The sequence below is a fragment of the Zonotrichia leucophrys genome, chromosome 22, assembly GCF_028769735.1.
Source record: "Zonotrichia leucophrys gambelii isolate GWCS_2022_RI chromosome 22, RI_Zleu_2.0, whole genome shotgun sequence".
NCBI classification, from domain to species: Eukaryota; Metazoa; Chordata; class Aves; order Passeriformes; family Passerellidae; genus Zonotrichia; species Zonotrichia leucophrys.
The window spans coordinates 1,033,905-1,052,544 of record NC_088191.1 but is presented as its reverse complement, the minus strand read 5'-3'; the positions used below and the strand labels follow the sequence as shown (position 1 = coordinate 1,052,544).

General features: G+C 54.5%; 1 protein-coding gene across 1 annotated transcript; it reads left to right on the top strand.

The window, feature by feature from the left end:
* The first annotated feature begins 2,334 nt into the window (after positions 1 to 2,334).
* MTHFD2 (methylenetetrahydrofolate dehydrogenase (NADP+ dependent) 2, methenyltetrahydrofolate cyclohydrolase) lies at positions 2,335 to 14,475 on the top strand. Its single transcript, XM_064731248.1, has 8 exons — positions 2,335 to 2,462; positions 4,374 to 4,558; positions 5,211 to 5,333; positions 7,101 to 7,250; positions 9,559 to 9,669; positions 10,322 to 10,414; positions 11,418 to 11,543; positions 13,152 to 14,475. Exons 1-8 carry the CDS (start codon positions 2,377 to 2,379, stop codon positions 13,289 to 13,291), a joined length of 1,014 nt encoding a protein of 337 aa, XP_064587318.1. The 5' UTR covers positions 2,335 to 2,376; the 3' UTR covers positions 13,292 to 14,475.
* The last annotated feature ends 4,165 nt before the right edge of the window (positions 14,476 to 18,640 follow it).

Here is an 18,640-nt window from a genome sequence, read left to right as displayed (position 1 = left end):
TTCCCAGAGCTTCTCCATTGTTGTGGCCACCAGAGACTTCCCTGCTCTTCTGTTGCTGTGGCCACCAGAGCCCCTCCAGAGGAGCCCCACCCTGGCAAGAACTGGTCAAACCCACCTTGCCACCAGTGCCAGGGCATCAAGGGCCCCCCAAATCCTTGGCATGGGGACGGTGCCAACCCGGCTGAGGGGTGCAGAGACTTCCCAGAGCTTCTCCATTGCTGTGGCCACCACAGAGACCTCCCAGTTGTCACCATCCAGCTGTGGCCACCAGAGCCACACCCAGGCTAGTGGTGCCACATCCTCATTGCCAGCTGTGCCAGGGACCCCCAAATCCCTGGCATGGGCACGGTGCCAAGCCAGCTGAGGGGTGCAGAGACTTCCCAGTGCCACCATCCAGCTGTGGCCACCAGAGACCTCCCAGTGCCACCATCCAGCTGTGGCCACCAGAACGAGCCCCCCAGGACCGGGACGAGCCCCTCCGGGTGCTGCTGCTGCTGCTGCTTTTCCCAGCTGGATGAACTGGAAGCGCCCCCTCCTCAATTTTGGGGGGGTCCCCACCCCGTTTCCCTGCATGTCGTGTCCTGGGGCCACTCCTACCTCAGGCACTGCCACCCACGGGGGTTGGCATCGCCCTCCTGGCCAGGATCCACCAGGATGCCAACCCTGAACCTCTCCAGGATGTGCCCACCCAGGACAGGGTGGTCCTCAGGGGGGTTTTGGTGGCCCCTGGATGGGTTTTGGTGGTCCCTGGATGGGTTTTGGTGGCCCCAGGCTAGGAGGGATTGTCCACACTGGGAGCTGTTTCCAAGGAGAGTTTTCCCAGAATTTTATTTCTTTTTTTTGGGTTAATTTGGTGGCATGTGCCTCTCCTGGAGCTGTGCCCAGGAACCCAGGACAGGTCCCCAGGAGGGTTTTGGTGGTCCCAGGTGGATTTTGGGTGGATTTTAGTTTTGCCCCAGGTGGGTTTTGGGTGGGTTTTGGTGGCCCCTGGGCGAGGAGAGGACCGGGGGGATTGTCTGTGCTGGCACTGGAGAGCTGGGAGCTATTTCCAAGGAGAGTTTTCCTGGAATTTTGTGTCTTTTTGTCATTCCTGGGCCCATGAGGAGGGGTCTCTGGGGGTCCCAGCCCCATTTCTGGGCTGCTCAGGTTTATGGGGAGGGGTCTCTGGGGCTCTCACTCCCATTCCTTGGGGTTTTGGGTTTATGGGGAGGGGTCTCTGGGGCTCTCAGTCCCATTCCTTGTGGTTTTAGGTTTATGGGGAGGGGTCTCTGGGGGTCCCTGCCCCATTTCTGGGCTGCTCAGGTTTATGGGGAGGGGTCTCTGGGGCTCTCAGTCCCATTCCTTGGGGTTTTGGGTTTATGGGGAGGGGTCTCTGGGGCTCTCAGTCCCATTCCTTGGGGTTCTGGGTTGATGGGGAGGGGTCTCTGGGGCTCTCAGTCCCATTCCTTGGGGTTTTGGGTTTATGGGGAGGGGTCTCTGGGGCTCTCACTCCCATTCCTTGGGGTTTTGGGTTTATGGGGAGGGGTCTCTGGGGCTCTCACTCCCATTCCTTGGGGTTTTGGGTTTATGGGGAGGGGTCTCTGGGGGTCCCTGCCCCATTTCTGGGGGTCCCAGCCACACTTTTGGGGAGGATTTGTGTGGGTGATGAGCGACTCGTGGGGTCAGCAGAGACCAACCACACCATTTTTGGCATTTTTGTCAATTTTATTTTATTTTGTCCCTTACCTTGGGCAAACACCGTGGATTCCCCCGCCGGTGTCCGTCTGTCCCTCCCTTCCTCCGGGCCAGTCGCGGGGCAAGGGCGGTCCCGAGGCTCCGGTACCGGGCTGGGGGGGACTCTGAGGCGATCCCGGGACTCCGGTACCGGGCTGAGGGGACTCTGAGGCGATCCCGGGACTCCGGTACCGGGCTGGGGGGACTCTGAGGCGATCCCGAGGCTCCGGTACCGGGCTGAGGGGACTCTGAGGCGATCCCGGGACTCCGGTACCGGGCTGAGGGGGACTCTGAGGCGGCCGCCGCTCCCATGATTGGAACCGCACTAACCAAGGCACCTTTGGGGTCACCCCAGCCTCTCACCACCCACACCGTGCCCACTGCCGGACTGCGGAGGTGCCACTAAATACCCAAATAACCAATCTCACGGGTTTTATGTTGATTTTCACCCCGTTTGGAGCTGCCGCGGTCGTTCCCGGTCCGGCATCGCAGCCCCGCCTCAGCGGCTCTCCCACCACTCAACGTGAAAACCTCCATCAATCATTTTTGGGGCTGAATCCCATTGGTTACTGCCGGGTGGGGCGGGGCTTACCGGGTATAAAAGGCACAGGAAGCACGCTCTCCTCAGAGCTGTTCCTGCCGCCTGTCAGTCCGAGCCCCGCCATGGCCGCCGCGCTCCAGCCCCTCCGCGCCCTCAGCCGCGCCGCGATGGAGCCCCGCGCCCGCCGCCTGCACCTCAGCGCCGCTCGGTACGGCCGGGACAGCGGGGGATGTGCGGGGATGCTTGGGAGGGAGGTGGGAGCAGCGCCCGCCGCGCTCTGCCGGGGCCAGGCACGCTGAGGGCTGTGAGAGGGGGAAGCCCAGCCCAGCCCAGCCCGGTTCGGTTCGGGCTGTCCCCGGGTTGGGGTCGCGGCTCGTGTGGCCCCGGCGGTTCCGGGGGCGGCGGGCGGGCCCCCAGCGGCCGCGGTGGGAGCTGCAGGCTGATGAAATCCCGCGGCCGCCTTGCGTGGGAGTGCGGGGCTGCCCCGGCACGGGGGGTGAGACCGCCTCGCAGCGGGACTGGCCTCGGGTGAGGGGGATGGAAATACTCCCGGGCAATCCCTGGGGTGAGGGGGATGGATGGAAACACCTCTATCATCCCCCAGAATAAGAGGAACCGGGACCGCTTCACAGCGGGGCTGTCCCGGCGTGAGGGGAACGGGGACACCCCGGGCTGAGGGGGGCAGAGATCGCCTCACACCGGGGCTCCTCCGGGGCCATGGGGACAGAGAGCCCCCGATCATCCCCCAGAATGAGAGACACAGAGACCTCCTGAGTGATAAAGAAGGAGATCACCGCCCTCTCTTTTGAATTATTTCTTGGCATGAGGGGGACAGAGAGCCCAGAACATTCCGTGAGGTGACAGGGACAGAGACCACCTGAGCACTCACTGCTGTGACAGCGAGAGAGACCCCCGAGCATCCCACCCTGCTCCAAACAATGTTTGCACAACATCCTCAGGCTTGCATGGAGCGGAATTTTGGGGTGTAATCAATGATCCTGGTGGGTCCAGCTCAGGATATTCCAGTTCTGCCCCATTTGGCCCCAGCCTTGATGCTGGAACCGAGCCTAAAACGTGACCGGGCACAAAGGTGCTAAAGGCCCTGATAAAGCACAAGGGATGGAGCTTTTTTTTTTTCCCTGGGTTTCCCGCTCCATCCTGCCCGAGGCTGGCAGCAGGGCTGTGCTGACCCTTTCCCATTTTCGCCTTGGTTTCCTGCTCCATCCTACCCGGGCTCGGGGCTGTTCTGACCCTTTCCCCCGCTCCATCCTGCCCGGTTCCCGGGGCTGTGCTGACCCTGTTCCCCGCTCCATCCTGCCCGGTTCCCGGGGCTGTGCTGATCCTTTCCCCCGCTCCATCCTGCCCGGTTCCCGGGGCTGTGCTGACCCTTTCCCCCGCTCCATCCTGCCCGGTTCCTGGAGCTGTGCTGACCCTGTTCCCCGCTCCATCCTGCCCGGTTCCCGGGGCTGTGCTGACTCTGTTCCCCGCTCCATCCTGCCCGGGCTCGGGGCTGTTCTGACCCTGTTCCCCGCTCCATCCTGCCCGGTTCCCGGGGCTGTGCTGACCCTTTCCCCCGCTCCATCCTGCCCGGTTCCCGGGGCTGTGCTGACCCTTTCCCCCGCTCCATCCTGCCCGGTTCCTGGAGCTGTGCTGACCCTGTTCCCCGCTCCATCCTGCCCGGTGCCCGGGGCTGTGCTGATCCTTTTCCCCGCTCCATCCTGCCCGGTTCCCGGGGCTGTGCTGACTCTGTTTCCCGTGGTTTCCTGCCCGGTTCCCGGGGCTGTGCTGACCCTTTCCCCCGCTCCATCCTGCCCGGTTCCCGGGGCTGTTCTGATCCTTTCCCCCGCTCCATCCTGCCCGGTTCCCGGGGCTGTGCTGACCCTGTTCCCCGCTCCATCCTGCCCGGTTCCCGGGGCTGTTCTGATCCTTTCCCCCGCTCCATCCTGCCCGGTTCCCGGGGCTGTGCTGACCCTGTTCCCCGCTCCATCCTGCCCGGTTCCCGGGGCTGTTCTGACCCTTTCCCCCGCTCCATCCTGCCCGGTTCCTGGAGCTGTGCTGACCCTTTCCCCCGTGGTTTCCTGCCCGGTTCCCGGGGCTGTGCTGACCCTCTCCCGTGCAGCGGGGACGCCGTGGTGATCTCGGGCAGGAAGCTGGCGCGGCAGATCCGGCAGGAGGCGCGGCACGAGGTGCAGCAATGGGTGGCTGCCGGCAACAGGAGGCCGCACCTGAGCGTGGTGCTGGTGGGCGAGAACCCGGCCAGCCACTCCTACGTGCTCAACAAAACCAAAGCGGCGGCTGATGTGGGTGAGTGCGAGCTTTCCTGCCCTAAAAACGCGCTTTGGTTGGGAATCCTCGATGCTGGGAGGTTTTTTTTTTGAGTTGTTCCCACCCGTTGGTTTTTTGGCTTCACCCAGGATTTATGTTCTGAATGTGATCAGTTGGATCCTTCAGGGCAGGATTGGGGTTTTTCAGCTTTCCCAGAGCCATAAGAAGCACAAGAGGGGATTTTTAGCCTCCTTTTCCCATCTGCCTGGGACACAGTCCCTGTTCAGCAGCTCTCTGGCTCCATCCTGCAGTCCAAGGTCCTGCTTGGGGTCAGGGCAATAAATGGAGTCATTTAACCTGGGTCTGAGCAGCTGAAGCTGCTTTTGGAGCTGGGATTTTGAGCAAGCATCCCTTTTTTACTGTGCCCATGTGGTTTTGTTTTCATGGCAGCAGCCTTGGCTTGGGTTTGTCCCTGCTCTGGCAGGGTCCCAAACCCCCTTTCCCAGACCACCAGCCCCATAAAATCATCCCAAATAAGGTTTGTGAAGGTCTGTCCAGCCTGGGAGCTGCACAAACCCTTCCATGCTCTGCGTGCACCTCCCACATTTAACCAGGCAACAAAACCGGGTGGAAAACGCACAAAACATGGGGAATTCACTGTTTTGTGACCTTGTGCATTTGGTGATTGCAGGGATCAGCAGCGAGACCATCCTGAGGCCGGCCTCCATCAGCGAGGAGGAGCTGCTGGAGCTGATTGCCAAACTCAACGGTGACGCGGCCGTGGACGGGCTCCTGGTGCAGCTGCCCCTGCCTGGTGAGCAGCTCAGCTCAGCTCCCCTCCTGCATTCCCAGGAAGCTGCCAAGGAGCTGCCCCCATCTGCCCTCAGCAGCTCTGCAGGAACTGCCCCCATCGCTCAGAGCTCTGCAGGACTGCCCCATCTGCCCTCAGCACTGCCCTCTGCCCTCGCAGCCTGCAGAACTGCCCCCATCTATCTGCCCTCTGCAGCTCTGCAGGAACTGCCCCCATCTATCTGCCCTCAGCAGCTCTGCAGGAACTGCCCCCATCTGCCCTCAGCAGCTCTGCAGGAACTGCCCCCATCTGCCCTCAGCACTGCCCCCATCTGCCCTCAGCAGCCCTGCAGGAACTGCCCCCATCTATCTGCCCTCAGCAGCTCTGCAGGAACTGCCCCCATCTATCTGCCCTCAGCAGCTCTGCAGGAACTGCCCCCATCTGCCCTCAGCAGCTCTGCAGGAACTGCCCCCATCTATCTGCCCTCAGCAGCTCTGCAGGAACTGCCCCCATCTATCTGCCCTCAGCAGCCCTGCAGGAACTGCCCCCATCTGCCCTCAGCAGCTCTGCAGGAACTGCCCCGAACTGCCCCCATCTGCCGAGCCTGCAGGAACTGCCCCATCTGCCCTCAGCAGCTCTGCAGGAACTGCCCATTGCCCTCAGCAGCCTGCAGGAACTGCCCCATCTATCTGCCTCAGCAGCTCTGAGGAACTGCCCCATCTATTGCCTCAGCAGCTCTGCAGGAACTGCCCCATCTGCCTCAGCAGTCTGCAGGAACTGCCCATGTCCCTCAGCAGCTGCAGGAACTGCCCATCTGCCCTCAGCAGCTCTGCAGAATGCCCCATCTATTGCCCTCAGCAGCTCTGCAGGAACTGCCCATCTATTGCCCTCAGCAGCTCTGCAGGAACTGCCCCATCTATCTGCCTCAGCAGCTCTGCAGGAATGCCCCCATCTGCCTCAGCATGCCCATCTGCTCAGCAGCTCGCAGGCTTGTGGCGGTTCGCTTCCAGCTGGGGTGGCGTCCTTGGGCTGCAGAAGATCCTCAGTGCAGGCTGGCATGCAGAGTAGAGGCTGTCTGCAGCTCCATGCGGGATGGCCAGGTGTCCACACGCTGCTGGGGGCTGAGCTCGGGGGCAGGGTCACAGCTCCAGTTTGGGGCTGCAGTGCCAGCTCAAGGTTTAAGGTCACAGCTCCAGTTTGGGGTTGCAGTTCCAGTTTGGGGCTCAGGGTTGCAATTCCAGCTCAGGGCTCAAGGTCACAGCTCCAGTTTGGGGTTGTAGTTCCAGTTTGGGGCTGGGGTTGAAATTCCAGCTCAGGGTCAGGTCAAGCTCCAGTCTGGGGCTTGCAAGTTCCAGCTTGGGGGGGTTGAAATTCAGCTCAGGGTCAAGTCACAATTCCAGTTTAGGGTCACATTCCAGTTTGGGGTCAATTCAGCTCAAGGTTGGGGTCAGGTCCAGTTTGGAGTCACAATTTCAGCTGAAGGCTCAGGGTCTAAATTTCAGTTTGGGATCACAATTCCAGCTCAAGGCTCAGAGTCACAATTCCAGTTTGGGGGTCACAATTCCAGCTCAAGGGTCATGGTCAGAGCTCCAGCTCAGGGTCACAATTTCACTTTGGGGGCACAATTCCTGCTCAAGGCTCAGAGTCACAATTCCAGCTCAGGGTCACTGTTCCAGTTTGGGGTGACAATTCCAGCTGAAGGCTCAGGGTCAGAGCTCCATGCCAGGGCTCGGGCTCCCATCTGGCAGCACATCTGGCAGCCCAGGCCAGCTGTGCCCCTGCCCTGTGCAGAGCACATCGACGAGCGCCGCGTGTGCAACGCCGTGAGCCCGCACAAGGACGTGGACGGGTTCCACGTGCTCAACGTGGGCAGGATGTGCCTGGACCAGGACTCCATGCTGCCCGCCACGCCCCGGGGCGTCTGGGAGATCATCCAGAGGAACAGGGATTGGGGTCCACAGGGGCTCTGGTGGCAGCATGGGGGTGCCCTGGGGGGAATGGATCGTGGTGGGATTGGTTGGGTTCACTGGAGCTGGGGGTGGGGATGGGATGTGGGAGGATGGTCCTGCTGGTGGTGGGACATGGGGGTGCTGCTGGGGGACTGGGGTTCCGCTGGTGGGGGGGACGGGGGAGTTCCTGCTGGGGGGAGGACATGGGGACATGGGTGGGGTGCCTGCTGGGGGGACATAGTGGGAATCTGGGTGGAGTTGGGAATTCCAGCTGGAATGGGACATGGGGACATGTGGGTTCCTGCTGGGTGGGAGATGGGGATTGGGAATTCAGGCTGGGGTGAGACATGGGGGTTCCAGCTGGGATGGGACATGGGGATCTGGGATTTGGGAATTCTTGCTGGGTGGGACATGGGGATTGGGAATTCCTGCTGGGTGGGACATAGGGACTGGGAATTCTTGCTGGGTGGGACATGGGGACATGGGGATTGGGAATTCAGGCTGGGTGGGACGTGGGGACATGGGGGTTCCTGCTGGGGGAGACATGGGGACGTGGGATTGGGAATTCCTGCTGGGTGGGACATGGGATTGGGAATTCCAGCTGGAATGGGAATGGGGACGATGGGATTCAGCTGGGTGAGACATGGGGGGATTGGGAATTCCTGCTGGGATGGGACATGGGGATTGGGAATTCCTGCTGGGTGGGACATGGGGATCTGGGATTTGGGAATTCAGGCTGGGTGGGACATGGGGATTGGGAATTCAGGCTGGGTGGGACATGGGGATTGGGAATTCCAGCTGGGATGGGAGATGGGGATCTGGGATTTGGGAATTCCTGCTGGGTGGGACGTGGGGATTGGGAATTCTATGCTGGTGGGACATGGGGACATGGGGGTCCTGCTGGGGGGGACATGGGGATTTGGAATTCTGCTGGGTGGGACATGGGGATTGGGAGATTGGAATTAGATGGGGATGGTTGGACTGGGTGAATGGGGATTGGGAATTCCTGCTGGGGTGGGAGATGGTGATTTGGGGATTCTGGGAGTTACAGCTTGGGTGGGAGCTGCTGCTGCTGCAGTGTTTGGAGATTGCTGGGAATTCCAGCTCAGGACAGCAGGGCCAGGGAGGGATTGTCCTGTCCTGAAGGACATCAAGGACAGGGAGAGATTGTCCTGTCCTGGGAACATCAGGGACAGGGAGGGATTGTCCTGCTCTGCTCTGCCCTAAGGGGGCCTGAGCTCAAAACTCAGCCAGTTTTGGGGTGTCTGTGCAGGGCTCCCAGGGATGCCCCGGGGTGATGTTGGGGTGCTGTTCAGGGCTCTCAGGGTTGGATTTTGGGGTGCTGTTCAGGGCTCTCAGGGCTGGATTTTGGGGTGCTGTGCAGGGTTATCAGGGTTGGATTTTGGGGTGCTGTTCAGGGCTCTCAGGGTTGGATTTTGGGGTGCTGTTCAGGGCTCTCAGGGCTGGAATTCGGGGTGCCTGTCAGGCTCTCAGGGTTGGAATTGGGGTGCTGTTCAGGGTATCAGGGCTGGATTTCGGGGTGCTGGTCAGGGCTCTCAGGATGGATTGGATCTGTCTGGCTCTCAGTGGGAGTTGGGTGCTGTGCAGGGCTCTCAGGGCTGGATTTTGGGTGCTGTTCAGGGTTTCAGGGCTGGATTCGGGTGCTGTGCAGGGTTATCAGGTGGATTTTGGGGTGCTGTTCAGGCTCTCAGGGTTGGATTTTGGGTGCTGTTCGGCTCTCAGGGTAGGATTTTGGGGTGCTGTTCAGAGCTCTCAGGGTTGGAATTTGGGGTGCTGTTCTGGGCTCTCAGGGCTGGATTTCGGGGTGCTGTGCAGGGTTATCAGGGTTGGAATTTGGGGTGCCCGTTCGGGCTTATCAGGGTTGGATTTCAGGGTGCTGTGCAGGGTTATCAGGGTTGGAATTTGGGGGTGCTGTTCTGGGTTATCAGGGTTGGATTTTGGGGTCTGTTCTGGGCTCTCAGGTTGGATTTGGGGTGCTGTGGGAGGGATACCAGGGCTGGAATTTGGGGTGCGTGGCAGGTGTACAGGGCTGGACATCCAGGGTGCTGTTCTGGCTCTCAGGGCTGGAATTGGGGACTGTTCAGAGCTCTCAGCGAATGGTTGATTTTGGGTGCTTTCTGGGCTACTTCAGGTTGATTTCAGGGTGCTGTTCAGGCTCTCAGGCTGTTTCAGGGTGCTGTGCAGGTTATCAGGGTGGAATCCGGGTGCTGTTCAGGGCCCCAGCAGGCTCAGCCGGCCCAGGGCAGCGTGCCAGGCTGTGCTCTGTCGCTCTGTGCCCGCAGGGATCCCCACGCTGGGCAGGAACGTGGTGGTGGCGGGCAGGTCCAAGAACGTGGGCATGCCCATCGCCATGCTGCTGCACACCGACGGCAGCCACGAGCGGCCCGGAGGTACGGCTGGGAACCAAACACACACACAAACACCTCCCCAACCTGCTGAAATTCTGAGTTACTTCTCAGAGTTATGATTATTCTCAGAGGAGTACTTTAGAGTTACTTTTTCAGAGGAGTGAGTTATTATTTTCAGAGGTATCTAGAGTTATTTCTCAAGGGGTTGAGTTATTTCTCAGAGGAGTGAGTTATTTCTCAGAGGAGTGAGTTATTTCTCAGAGGAGTGAGTTATTTCTCAGAGGAGTGAGTTATTTCTCAGAGGAGTGAGTTATTTCTCAGAGTGACGTGACTTAACTTTCTCAGAGTGTTAGTGTTATGTTTTCTCAGAGTTATATTCTCATGAGTTATATTCTCAGAAAGTTCATTACAAGAATGTGAACATCAGAAGGTTTAGAAAATCTTCAGAACCACCTGAGGAGCTGCCATGGGGGGTGACAGTGCCACCTCTGCAATGCCACTGGACAGACTGTTAGTCTGTTAAATTTCTTTTATAAAAGAATGCAAAACCAATGAGTTATTTACAGAAAGTGAGTGAGAAATGTTGACATCAGAAGGTTCAGAAAATCTTCAGAGCCACCTGAGGAGCTGCCATGGGGGGTGCTGGGGTCTCTCAGAGCCCCCCAGGCCACCCCGGTGTCCCCTGTGCCCGCAGGTGACGCCACGGTGACGATCTCGCACCGCTACACGCCCAAGGAGCAGCTGAAGCAGCACACCATCCGCGCCGACATCGTGGTGGCCGCTGCAGTCAGCTGGGCACAAAGGGAATCGGTGTTGGGTTCTGCCTTTGGAGGGGAGGGTGGGGTGGGAGCTGGATTGGGGGCAGCTTCTGGGGTGCAGCACCCCAAAATCCACCCTGGGACCACCCCAAAATCCACCCTGAGACCATGAACAGACACCCCAAAATCCACCCTGGGCATCCCTGCAGAGTCACCCCAAAATCCACATAGGGCCTGAACAGAGACCCAAAATCCACCCTGGACACCCAAATCCACCCTGAAGCCTGAACAGCACCCCAAAATTCACCTGAGAACCCTGACAGACACCCCAATCATGCACACCCCAAAATTCACCCTGAGAACCTGACACAGACCCCAAAATCCACCCTGAGAACCCTGCACAGCACCCAAAATCCACCCTGGACCATGAACGACACCCCAAAACACCTGACGACCCCAAAATCCACCCTGAGACCATGAACAGACACCCCAAAATCCACCCTGAGAGCCCTGCAGAGTCACCCCAAAATCCACCATGGGGCCATGAACAGAGACCCCAAAATCCACCCTGGGACCACCCCAAAATCCACCCTGGGACCACCCCAAAATCCACCCTGGGAGCTGCACAGGGACCCCAAAATCCACCCTGGGAACGTTGGGATGAGGGGGACCAGGGGGTAGATTTGCATTTCTTAGGATGGTTTAGATTGGGAAAAACCCTTAGAACTCCTGAATCCAATAATTCTGTGGGGGGCAGGAAATCCCAGCTGGATTGGAACATCCTGGGAATGAACTTTGGGATCAGGGGATGTGGAGCCCCCTGAGGTTGTGGCTGTGTTTTCCAGGGGCTGTGTTTTCCTGGGGCTCAGGCTGTGTTTTCCTGGGGCTGTGTTTTCCTGAGGTTGTGGCTGTGTTTTCCCGAGGCTCAGGCTGTGTTTTCATGGATCTGTGTTTTCATGGATCTGTGTTTTCATGGGCTGTGTTTTCATGGATCTGTGTTTTCCCGAGGCTCAGGCTGTGTTTGTTTTCCAGGCATCCCCAACCTGATCACGGCTGACATGATCAAGGAGGGCGCGGCCGTCATCGACGTCGGCATCACCCGCGTGCAGGACCCGCTGACGGCCCGGCCCCGCCTCGTGGGCGACGTGGACTTCGAGGGTGAGGGGGCTCACGGTGGGCTCAGGGTGGGCTCCTTGGGCTCAGGGTGGGCTCCTTGGGCTCAGGGTGGGCTCAGGGTTTTGGGATCCATGGTTTATCCCCTCTCCCACAGTTTTGGGATCCATGGATTATCCCCTCTCCCACAGTTTTGGGATCTATGGATTATTCCCTCTCCCAAATCAGCTCCTTGGGCACAGGATCAGCTCCTTGGGCACAGGATCAGCTCCTTGGGCTCAGGGTCAGCTCAGGATGGGTTCAGGGTCAGCTCCTTGGTCACAGGGTGGGCTCAGGGTGGGCTCCTTGGGCTCAGGGTCAGCTCCTTGGGATCAGGGTCAGCTTCTTGGGCTCAGGGTTTTGGGATCCATGGTTTATCCCCTCTCCCACAGTTTTGGGATCTATGGATTATCCCCTTTCCCAAATCAGCTCCTTGGGCTCAGGGTGGGCTCAGGGTCAGCTCCGATTGGGCTCGTCATCAAGGTGGTTATGGGATCAGTTTGGATTGATTATCCCCTCTCCCACAGTTTTGGGATCTATGGATTATCCCTCTCCCAAATCAGCTCCTTGGGCTCAGGTCAGCTCCTGGTTCTGGATCCGCTCCTTGGGCTCGGTTTGGATCCATGTACTCCTCTCCAAGTCAGCTCTTGGGCTCAGGATCGGCTGTTTGGGGCACTGGGGAGGGGACAATCCTGGTTTGTGTCCCTCCTGAGCATCAGCAGTTGGGTCTCTGCCTCTGCTCCAACCCCAGGCTTGGATTTGCCATTTCTGTGCTAAAAATCACCTTTTGGGCCTGGCTTTTTGGCACTTTCAGGCCTGGTTTTTTAGCACTTTCAGGCCTGGCTTTTTGGCGCTTTCAGGCCTGGCTTTTTGGCGCTTTCGGGCCTGGCTTTTTGGCACTTTCAGGCCTGGCTTTTTGGCACTTTGGGGCCTGGCTTTTTGGCACTTTCAGCCTGGCTTTCTGGCCTTTGGGCCTGCTTTTTGGCGCTTTCGGGCTGGCTTTTTTGGCGCTTTCAGGCCTGGCGCCTTTTTGGCACTTAGTATAAGGCCTGGCTTTCTGGCACTTTGGCCTGGCTTTTTGCACTTTCAGGCCTGGCTTTTTGAGCACTTTAGGCCTGGCTTTTTGGCACTTTGGGCCTGGCTTTTTGTGGCACTTTTCAGGCGCTGGCTTTTTGTCACTTTAAGGGCTGGCCTTGTTTGGCACCTTCAGCGACCTGGCACTTTTTGGCACTTTTGGGCCTGGCTTTTTGGCGCTTTGGGGCCTGGCTTTTTGGCGCTTTTGGGCCTGGCTTTTTGGCACTTTCAGGCCTGGCTTTTTGGCACTTTCGGGCCTGGCTTTTTGGCACTTTCGGGCCTGGCTTTTTGGCGCTTTCAGGCCTGGCTTTTTGGCACTTTCAGGCCTGGCTTTTTGGCACTTTTGGGCCTGGCTTTTTGCTGGTTTGGACCTTTGTGCTTCCAGGCCTGGCTTGGCGCTTTTCCCCCCCTTGTCCTTCACCCCCAGGCCGGGCCTTGCCCCACTTTCCAGCAGGATAAACCCACCCAGCCCCCCACAGAACCTGCCTGGCTTTAGGCTGGGCAGCCTGGCCTGGCCCTTCAGCCCAGCTTTTCCCTCAGGGGTGAGGAAGAAGGCGAGCTACATCACACCCGTGCCCGGCGGCGTGGGGCCCATGACGGTGGCCATGCTGATGAAGAACACCATCATCGCTGCCAAGAAACTGCTGAAAACCTGTGAGCTGCAGGCTGTGCCTGCCTAAACTGGGCTGGGCTTAACCAGGGATCCCTCAGAGCTGGGTTTAACCAGGGATCCCTCAGAACACCATCATGGCTGCCAAGAAACTGCTGAAAACCTGGGAGCTCCAGGCTCTGCCTTCTTAAACAGGGCTGGGCTTAATGAGGGGTCCCTCCAAACCAGGTTTAATGAGGGGCCTCACTGAACTGGGTTTAATGAGGGGGGTCCCTGCGAGCCTGGCTTAATGAGGGGTCCCTCAGAACACCATCATGGCTGCCAAGAAACAGCTGAAAACCTGTGAGCTCCAGGTTGTGCCTGCCTAAACAAGGCTGGGCTTATCCAGGGGCCCCTCACAGCCAGGCCTAACAAGCGGCCTCTCAGGGCCAGGTTTAATGGGGGGGGTCCTTCAGAGCCAGGTTTAGTGAGGGGTCCCTCTGAACACCATCATGGCTGCCAAGAAACTGCTGAAAACCTGGGAGCTCCAGGCTCTGCTTGCCTAAACTGGGCTGGGATTAATGAGGGGTCCTTCAGAGCCAGGTTTAATGAGGGGCCTCACTGAACTGGGCTTAATGAGGGGGGTCCCTGTGAGCCTGGCTTAACGAGGGGTCCCTCTGAACACCATCATGGCTGCCAAGAAACTGCTGAAAACCTGTGAGCTCCAGGCTTTTTTTGAGCCTAAACTGGGCTGGGCTTATCCAGGGATCCCTCAGAGCCTGGCTTAACCAGGGATCCCTCTGAACTGGGCTTAATGAGGGTCCCTCAGAGCCTGGTTTAATGAGGGGTCCCTCAGAACACCATCATGGCTGCCAAGAAACTGCTGAAAACCTGGGAGCTCCAGACTGTGCCTGCCTAAACAGGGCTGGGATTAATGAGGGGTCCTCCAAACCAGATTTAATGAGGGTCCCTCAGAGCTGGGTTTAATGAGGGCCCCTCAGAGCTGGGTTTAATGAGGGTCCCTCTGAACTGGGCTTAATGAGGGCCCCTCAGAGCCAGGCCTGACCTCGCCATTCCAGCCTGCCAGGCCGACAGCAAATGCAATATTTCAATATTTGTTATTTATTGTCCTTTCCCCAGCCTGAGCTCACAGGGATTGGCTGAGCTGGGATTATCCAAACTCCTGCTTGGTTTTGGGCTGGGATTATCCAAACTCCTGCTTGGTTTTGGGATGGGATTATCCAAATTCCTGCTTTGTATCCACACTCCAATTTTGTGTTAGAGCTGGGATTATCCACACTCCTCCTGCTTGGTTTTGGGCTGGGATTATCCAAACTCCTGCTTGGTTTAGAGCTGGGATTATCCAAACTCCTGCTTTGTATCCACACTCCAATTTTGTGTTTGAGCTGGGATTATCCAAACTCCTGCTTTGGTTTTGGGCTGGGATTATCCAAACTCCTGCTTGGTTTTGGGCTGGGATTATCCAAACTCCTGCTTGGTTTTGGGATGGGATTATCCAAATTCCTGCTTGGTTTTAGAGCTGGGATTATCCAAACTCCTGCTTGGTTTTGGGCTGGGATTATCCAAATTCCTGCTTGGTTTTGGGCTGGGATTATCCAAACTCCTGCTTGGTTTTGGGCTGGGATTATCCAAACTCCAGCTTTGTATCCACACTCCAATTTTGTGTTTGAGCTGGGATTTACCTGCTCTGCCCCTGTTTGGATCCCAGCACTCCCAGTTCCCCCTCAGGGCTGGATCTGTAGTTTAAGCTCTTCTCTAGAGGAATTACTTGAAAAAATAAATTAAAATTAAAGCCATACTTTAGTCCTGGCTCTGTGCAGGCCTGGGCTGGTGGAGCCTGTTCTGGAGTGCAGCTGGGCTGAGCTTTTCTTGCTCTCTGGATTAAAGGTGAATTTTTAAAGCATCTTCTAGGCTGGGCTTTTCTTTGGATTAAAGGTGAATTTTTAAGCCTGTTCTAGGCTGGGATTTCCTGCTCCTTGAATTAAAGGTGAATTTTTAAAGCCTGTTCTAGGCTGGGCTTTTCTTTGGATTAAAGGTGAATTTTTAAGCCTGTTCTAGGCTGGAATTTCCTGCTTTTTGGATTAAAGGTGAATTTTTAAAACCTGTTCTAGGCTGGGTTTTTCTTTGGATTAATGGTGAATTTTTAAGCCTGTTCTAGGCTGGGATTTCCTGCTCCTTGAATTAAATGTGAATTTTTAAAGCCTGTTCTAGGCTGGGCTTTTCCTGCTCTCTGGATTAAAGGTGAATTTTTAAAGCATCTTCTAGGCTGGGCTTTTCTTTGGATTAAAGGTGAATTTTTAAAGCATCTTCTAGGCTGGGCTTTTCTTTGGATTAATGGTGAATTTTTAAGCCTGTTCTAGGCTGGGCTTTTCTTTGGATTAAAGGTGAATTTTCAAAGCCTGTTTTAGGCTGGGCTTTTCTTGCTCTTTGGATTAATAGTGAATTTTTAAAACCTGTTCTAGGTTGGGCTTTTCCTGCTCTCTGAATTAAAGGTGAATTTTTAAAGCTTGTTCTAGGCTGGGCTTTTCCTGCTCTTTGGATTAAAGGTGAATTTTTAAAACCTGTTCTAGGCTGGGTTTTTCTTTGGATTAATGGTGAATTTTTAAGCCTGTTCTAGGTTGGGTTTTTCTTTGGATTAAAGGTGAATTTTTAAAGCCTGTTCTAGGCTGGGTTTTTCTTGCTCCTTGAATTAAATGTGAATTTTTAAAGCCTGTTCTAGGTTGGGTTTTTCTTTGGATTAATGGTGAATTTTTAAGCCTGTTCTAGGCTGGGATTTCCTGCTCCTTGGATTAAAGGTGAATTTTTAAAGCATCTTCTAGGCTGGGTTTTTCCTGCTCCTTGAATTAAATGTGAATTTTTGAAGCCTGTTCTATGCTGGGCTTTTCTTTGGATTAATGATGAATTTTCAAAGCCTGTTCTAGGCTGGGCTTTTCTTTGGATTAAAGGTGAATTTTTAAGCCTGTTCTAGGCTGGGATTTCCTGCTCCGTGGATTAAAGGTGAATTTTCAAAGCCTGTTCTAGGCTGGGATTTCCTGCTCCTTGGATAAATGGTGAATTTTTGAAGCCTGTTCTAGGCTGGGCTTTTCTTTGGATTAAAGGTGAATTTTCAAAGCCTGTTCTAGGCTGGGCTTTTCCTGCTCTTTGGATTAAAGGTGAATTTTTAAAGCCTGTTCTAGGCTGGGCTTTTCCTGCTCCTTGAATTAAATGTGAATTTTTAAAGCCTGTTCTAGGCTGGGCTTTTCTTGCTCTTTGGATTAAAGGTGAATTTTTAAAGCATCTTCTAGGCTGGGCTTTTCTTGCTCTTTGGATTAAAGGTGAATTTTTAAAGCATCTTCTAGGCTGGGCTTTTCTTTGGATTAAAGATGAATTTTTAAGCCTCTTCTAGGTTGGGTTTTTCTCTGGATTAAAGGTGAATTTTTAAAGCTTTTTTGTAACCAAAGACCAGCTGGGCGTGGGGGAGCTCCTGCACCGTGTGTAAAGTGTGAGTAGCTCAGGCTGCCTCAATAAAGTGTGAAAAAACCAAAAATTTCCTTTTTGTGCCCTGGAATGATGAATGTTTTTATAACAATTGGGGTTTTCTAATAATTTATAATATTTAAATAATTGGATGCTTGCACTTCTGGAAGGGAGCAGGGCTTGGGTTTAAAGCTTGGTTTTTTTATGTCTATATAATGATATATTTTAATATCTAGATATAATTATATATATCTATATTTATATAATATTAATTATAAATATATATTATAATAATTATACTAAATAGATCATATATTTTCCATATTTCTATATATAAATTATAGATATATATAATTATAATTATGTATATTTATGTATATAATTATATATTTTATATTTATATAGAATTCTATTTTATGTTTCTATATATAATTCTATATTTAATATAGAATTATATATTTAATATAGAATTATATATTTAATATTTATATCTATAGTTACATATTATACACTTTTATATTTATAAAATGATATCTATTTGATAGTTTTATATATAATTACATATCTTATATATATAATGATATATGTTTAACATAGAAATATATATATTATATATTTTATAGAATTCCATTTTACATTTTTAGATATAATTAGATATTTGTATAATATCTATTTATAGTTTTTATATATAATTATATATCTAATTATATATTTTATATATATAATATTTTATATATATATATAATTATATATTTTAAAAATAGAATTATTTCTCATTTTTGGGGTTCCCAATGAAACGCAGCAGAGCTCAGGCTGTGGGAAGTTTTTATTGGGTTGTGTTGAGAGAAATCCAACCTGGTTCAGTGGGGCCGTGCTGGAGGCTGAGCCAAAACAAAAAACAAAACCCCAAAGGGACAAACTGAGCCCAAAGGGGACAAACTGAGCCCAGAAGGGACAAACTGAGCCCAAAGGGGACAAACTGAGCCCAAAGGGGACAAACTGAGCCCAAAGGGACAAACTGAGCCCAAAGGGGACAAAACCCCAAAGGGACAAACTGAGCCCAGAGGGGACAAACTGAGCCCAAAAGGGACAAACTGAGCCCAAAGGGGACAAACTGAGCCCAAAGGGGACAAACTGAGCCCAAAGGGGACAAACTGAGCCCAAAGGGGACAAACTGAGCCCAAAGGGGACAAACTGAGCCCAAAGGGGACAAACTGAGCCCAAAACTGAGCTCTGCCCCAGAGCCCTGGGTAGCAGGGACAGAATTAAACTGGGACTAAAACCTTAGACCTGCCCAGAGCACTCAGCAGCTGGCACAGGGTGGGCATAGGAGCTACGGGAGGAGTTTGGGCAGTGCCAGGGCAGGGGTTGGGCAGTGCCAGGGCAGGGGTTGGGCTCTGCCTCGAGTGCCCGGGCTGTGCCAGAACCAGAATGAGAATAAGAAATGCCATAAACAGGGAGCAGCCTTGGAGTCTCAGAGGACTGGGGTATTTACAGGGGTCAGGAACAGACCAGTTACAGGGTTGAACTGGTGTCACTGGTGCCCAGTTCCAGTGTTAAACTGGTGTCACTGGTGCCCAGTTCCAGTGTTAAACTGGTGTCACTGGTGCCCAGTTACAGGGTTGAACTGGTGTCCTGTTTGCAGGGTTTGACCGGTGTCCTATGTACAGTGTTGAACTGGTGTCCCAGTTTAGATGTGTCACTGGTGCCCAGCTGCATTGTTTAACTGGTGCCCAGTTACAGGGTTGAACTGGTGTCCTATGTACAGTGTTGAACTGGGGTCCCAGTTCCAGTAATGTTGAACTGGTGTCCAGTTGCAGTAATGTGTCACTGGTGTCCCATTTACAGTGTTGAACTGGTGTCCCAGGGTTAACTGGTTTCCAGTTACAGGGTTTAACTGGTGTCCCATTTACAGTGTTGAACTGGTGTCCCAGGGTTAACTGGTTTCCAGTTACAGGGTTTA

Coding starts and splice junctions, on each gene's coding strand:
- MTHFD2 (XM_064731248.1), top strand. CDS start 2,377: ATGGCCGCCGCGCTCCAGCCCCTCCGCGCCCTCAGCCGCGCCGCGATG. Junction 4,559..5,210: donor CAAAGCGGCGGCTGATGTGG/GTGAGTGCGAGC, acceptor TGGTGATTGCAG/GGATCAGCAGCGAGACCATC. Junction 10,415..11,417: donor CATCGTGGTGGCCGCTGCAG/TCAGCTGGGCAC, acceptor TTTGTTTTCCAG/GCATCCCCAACCTGATCACG.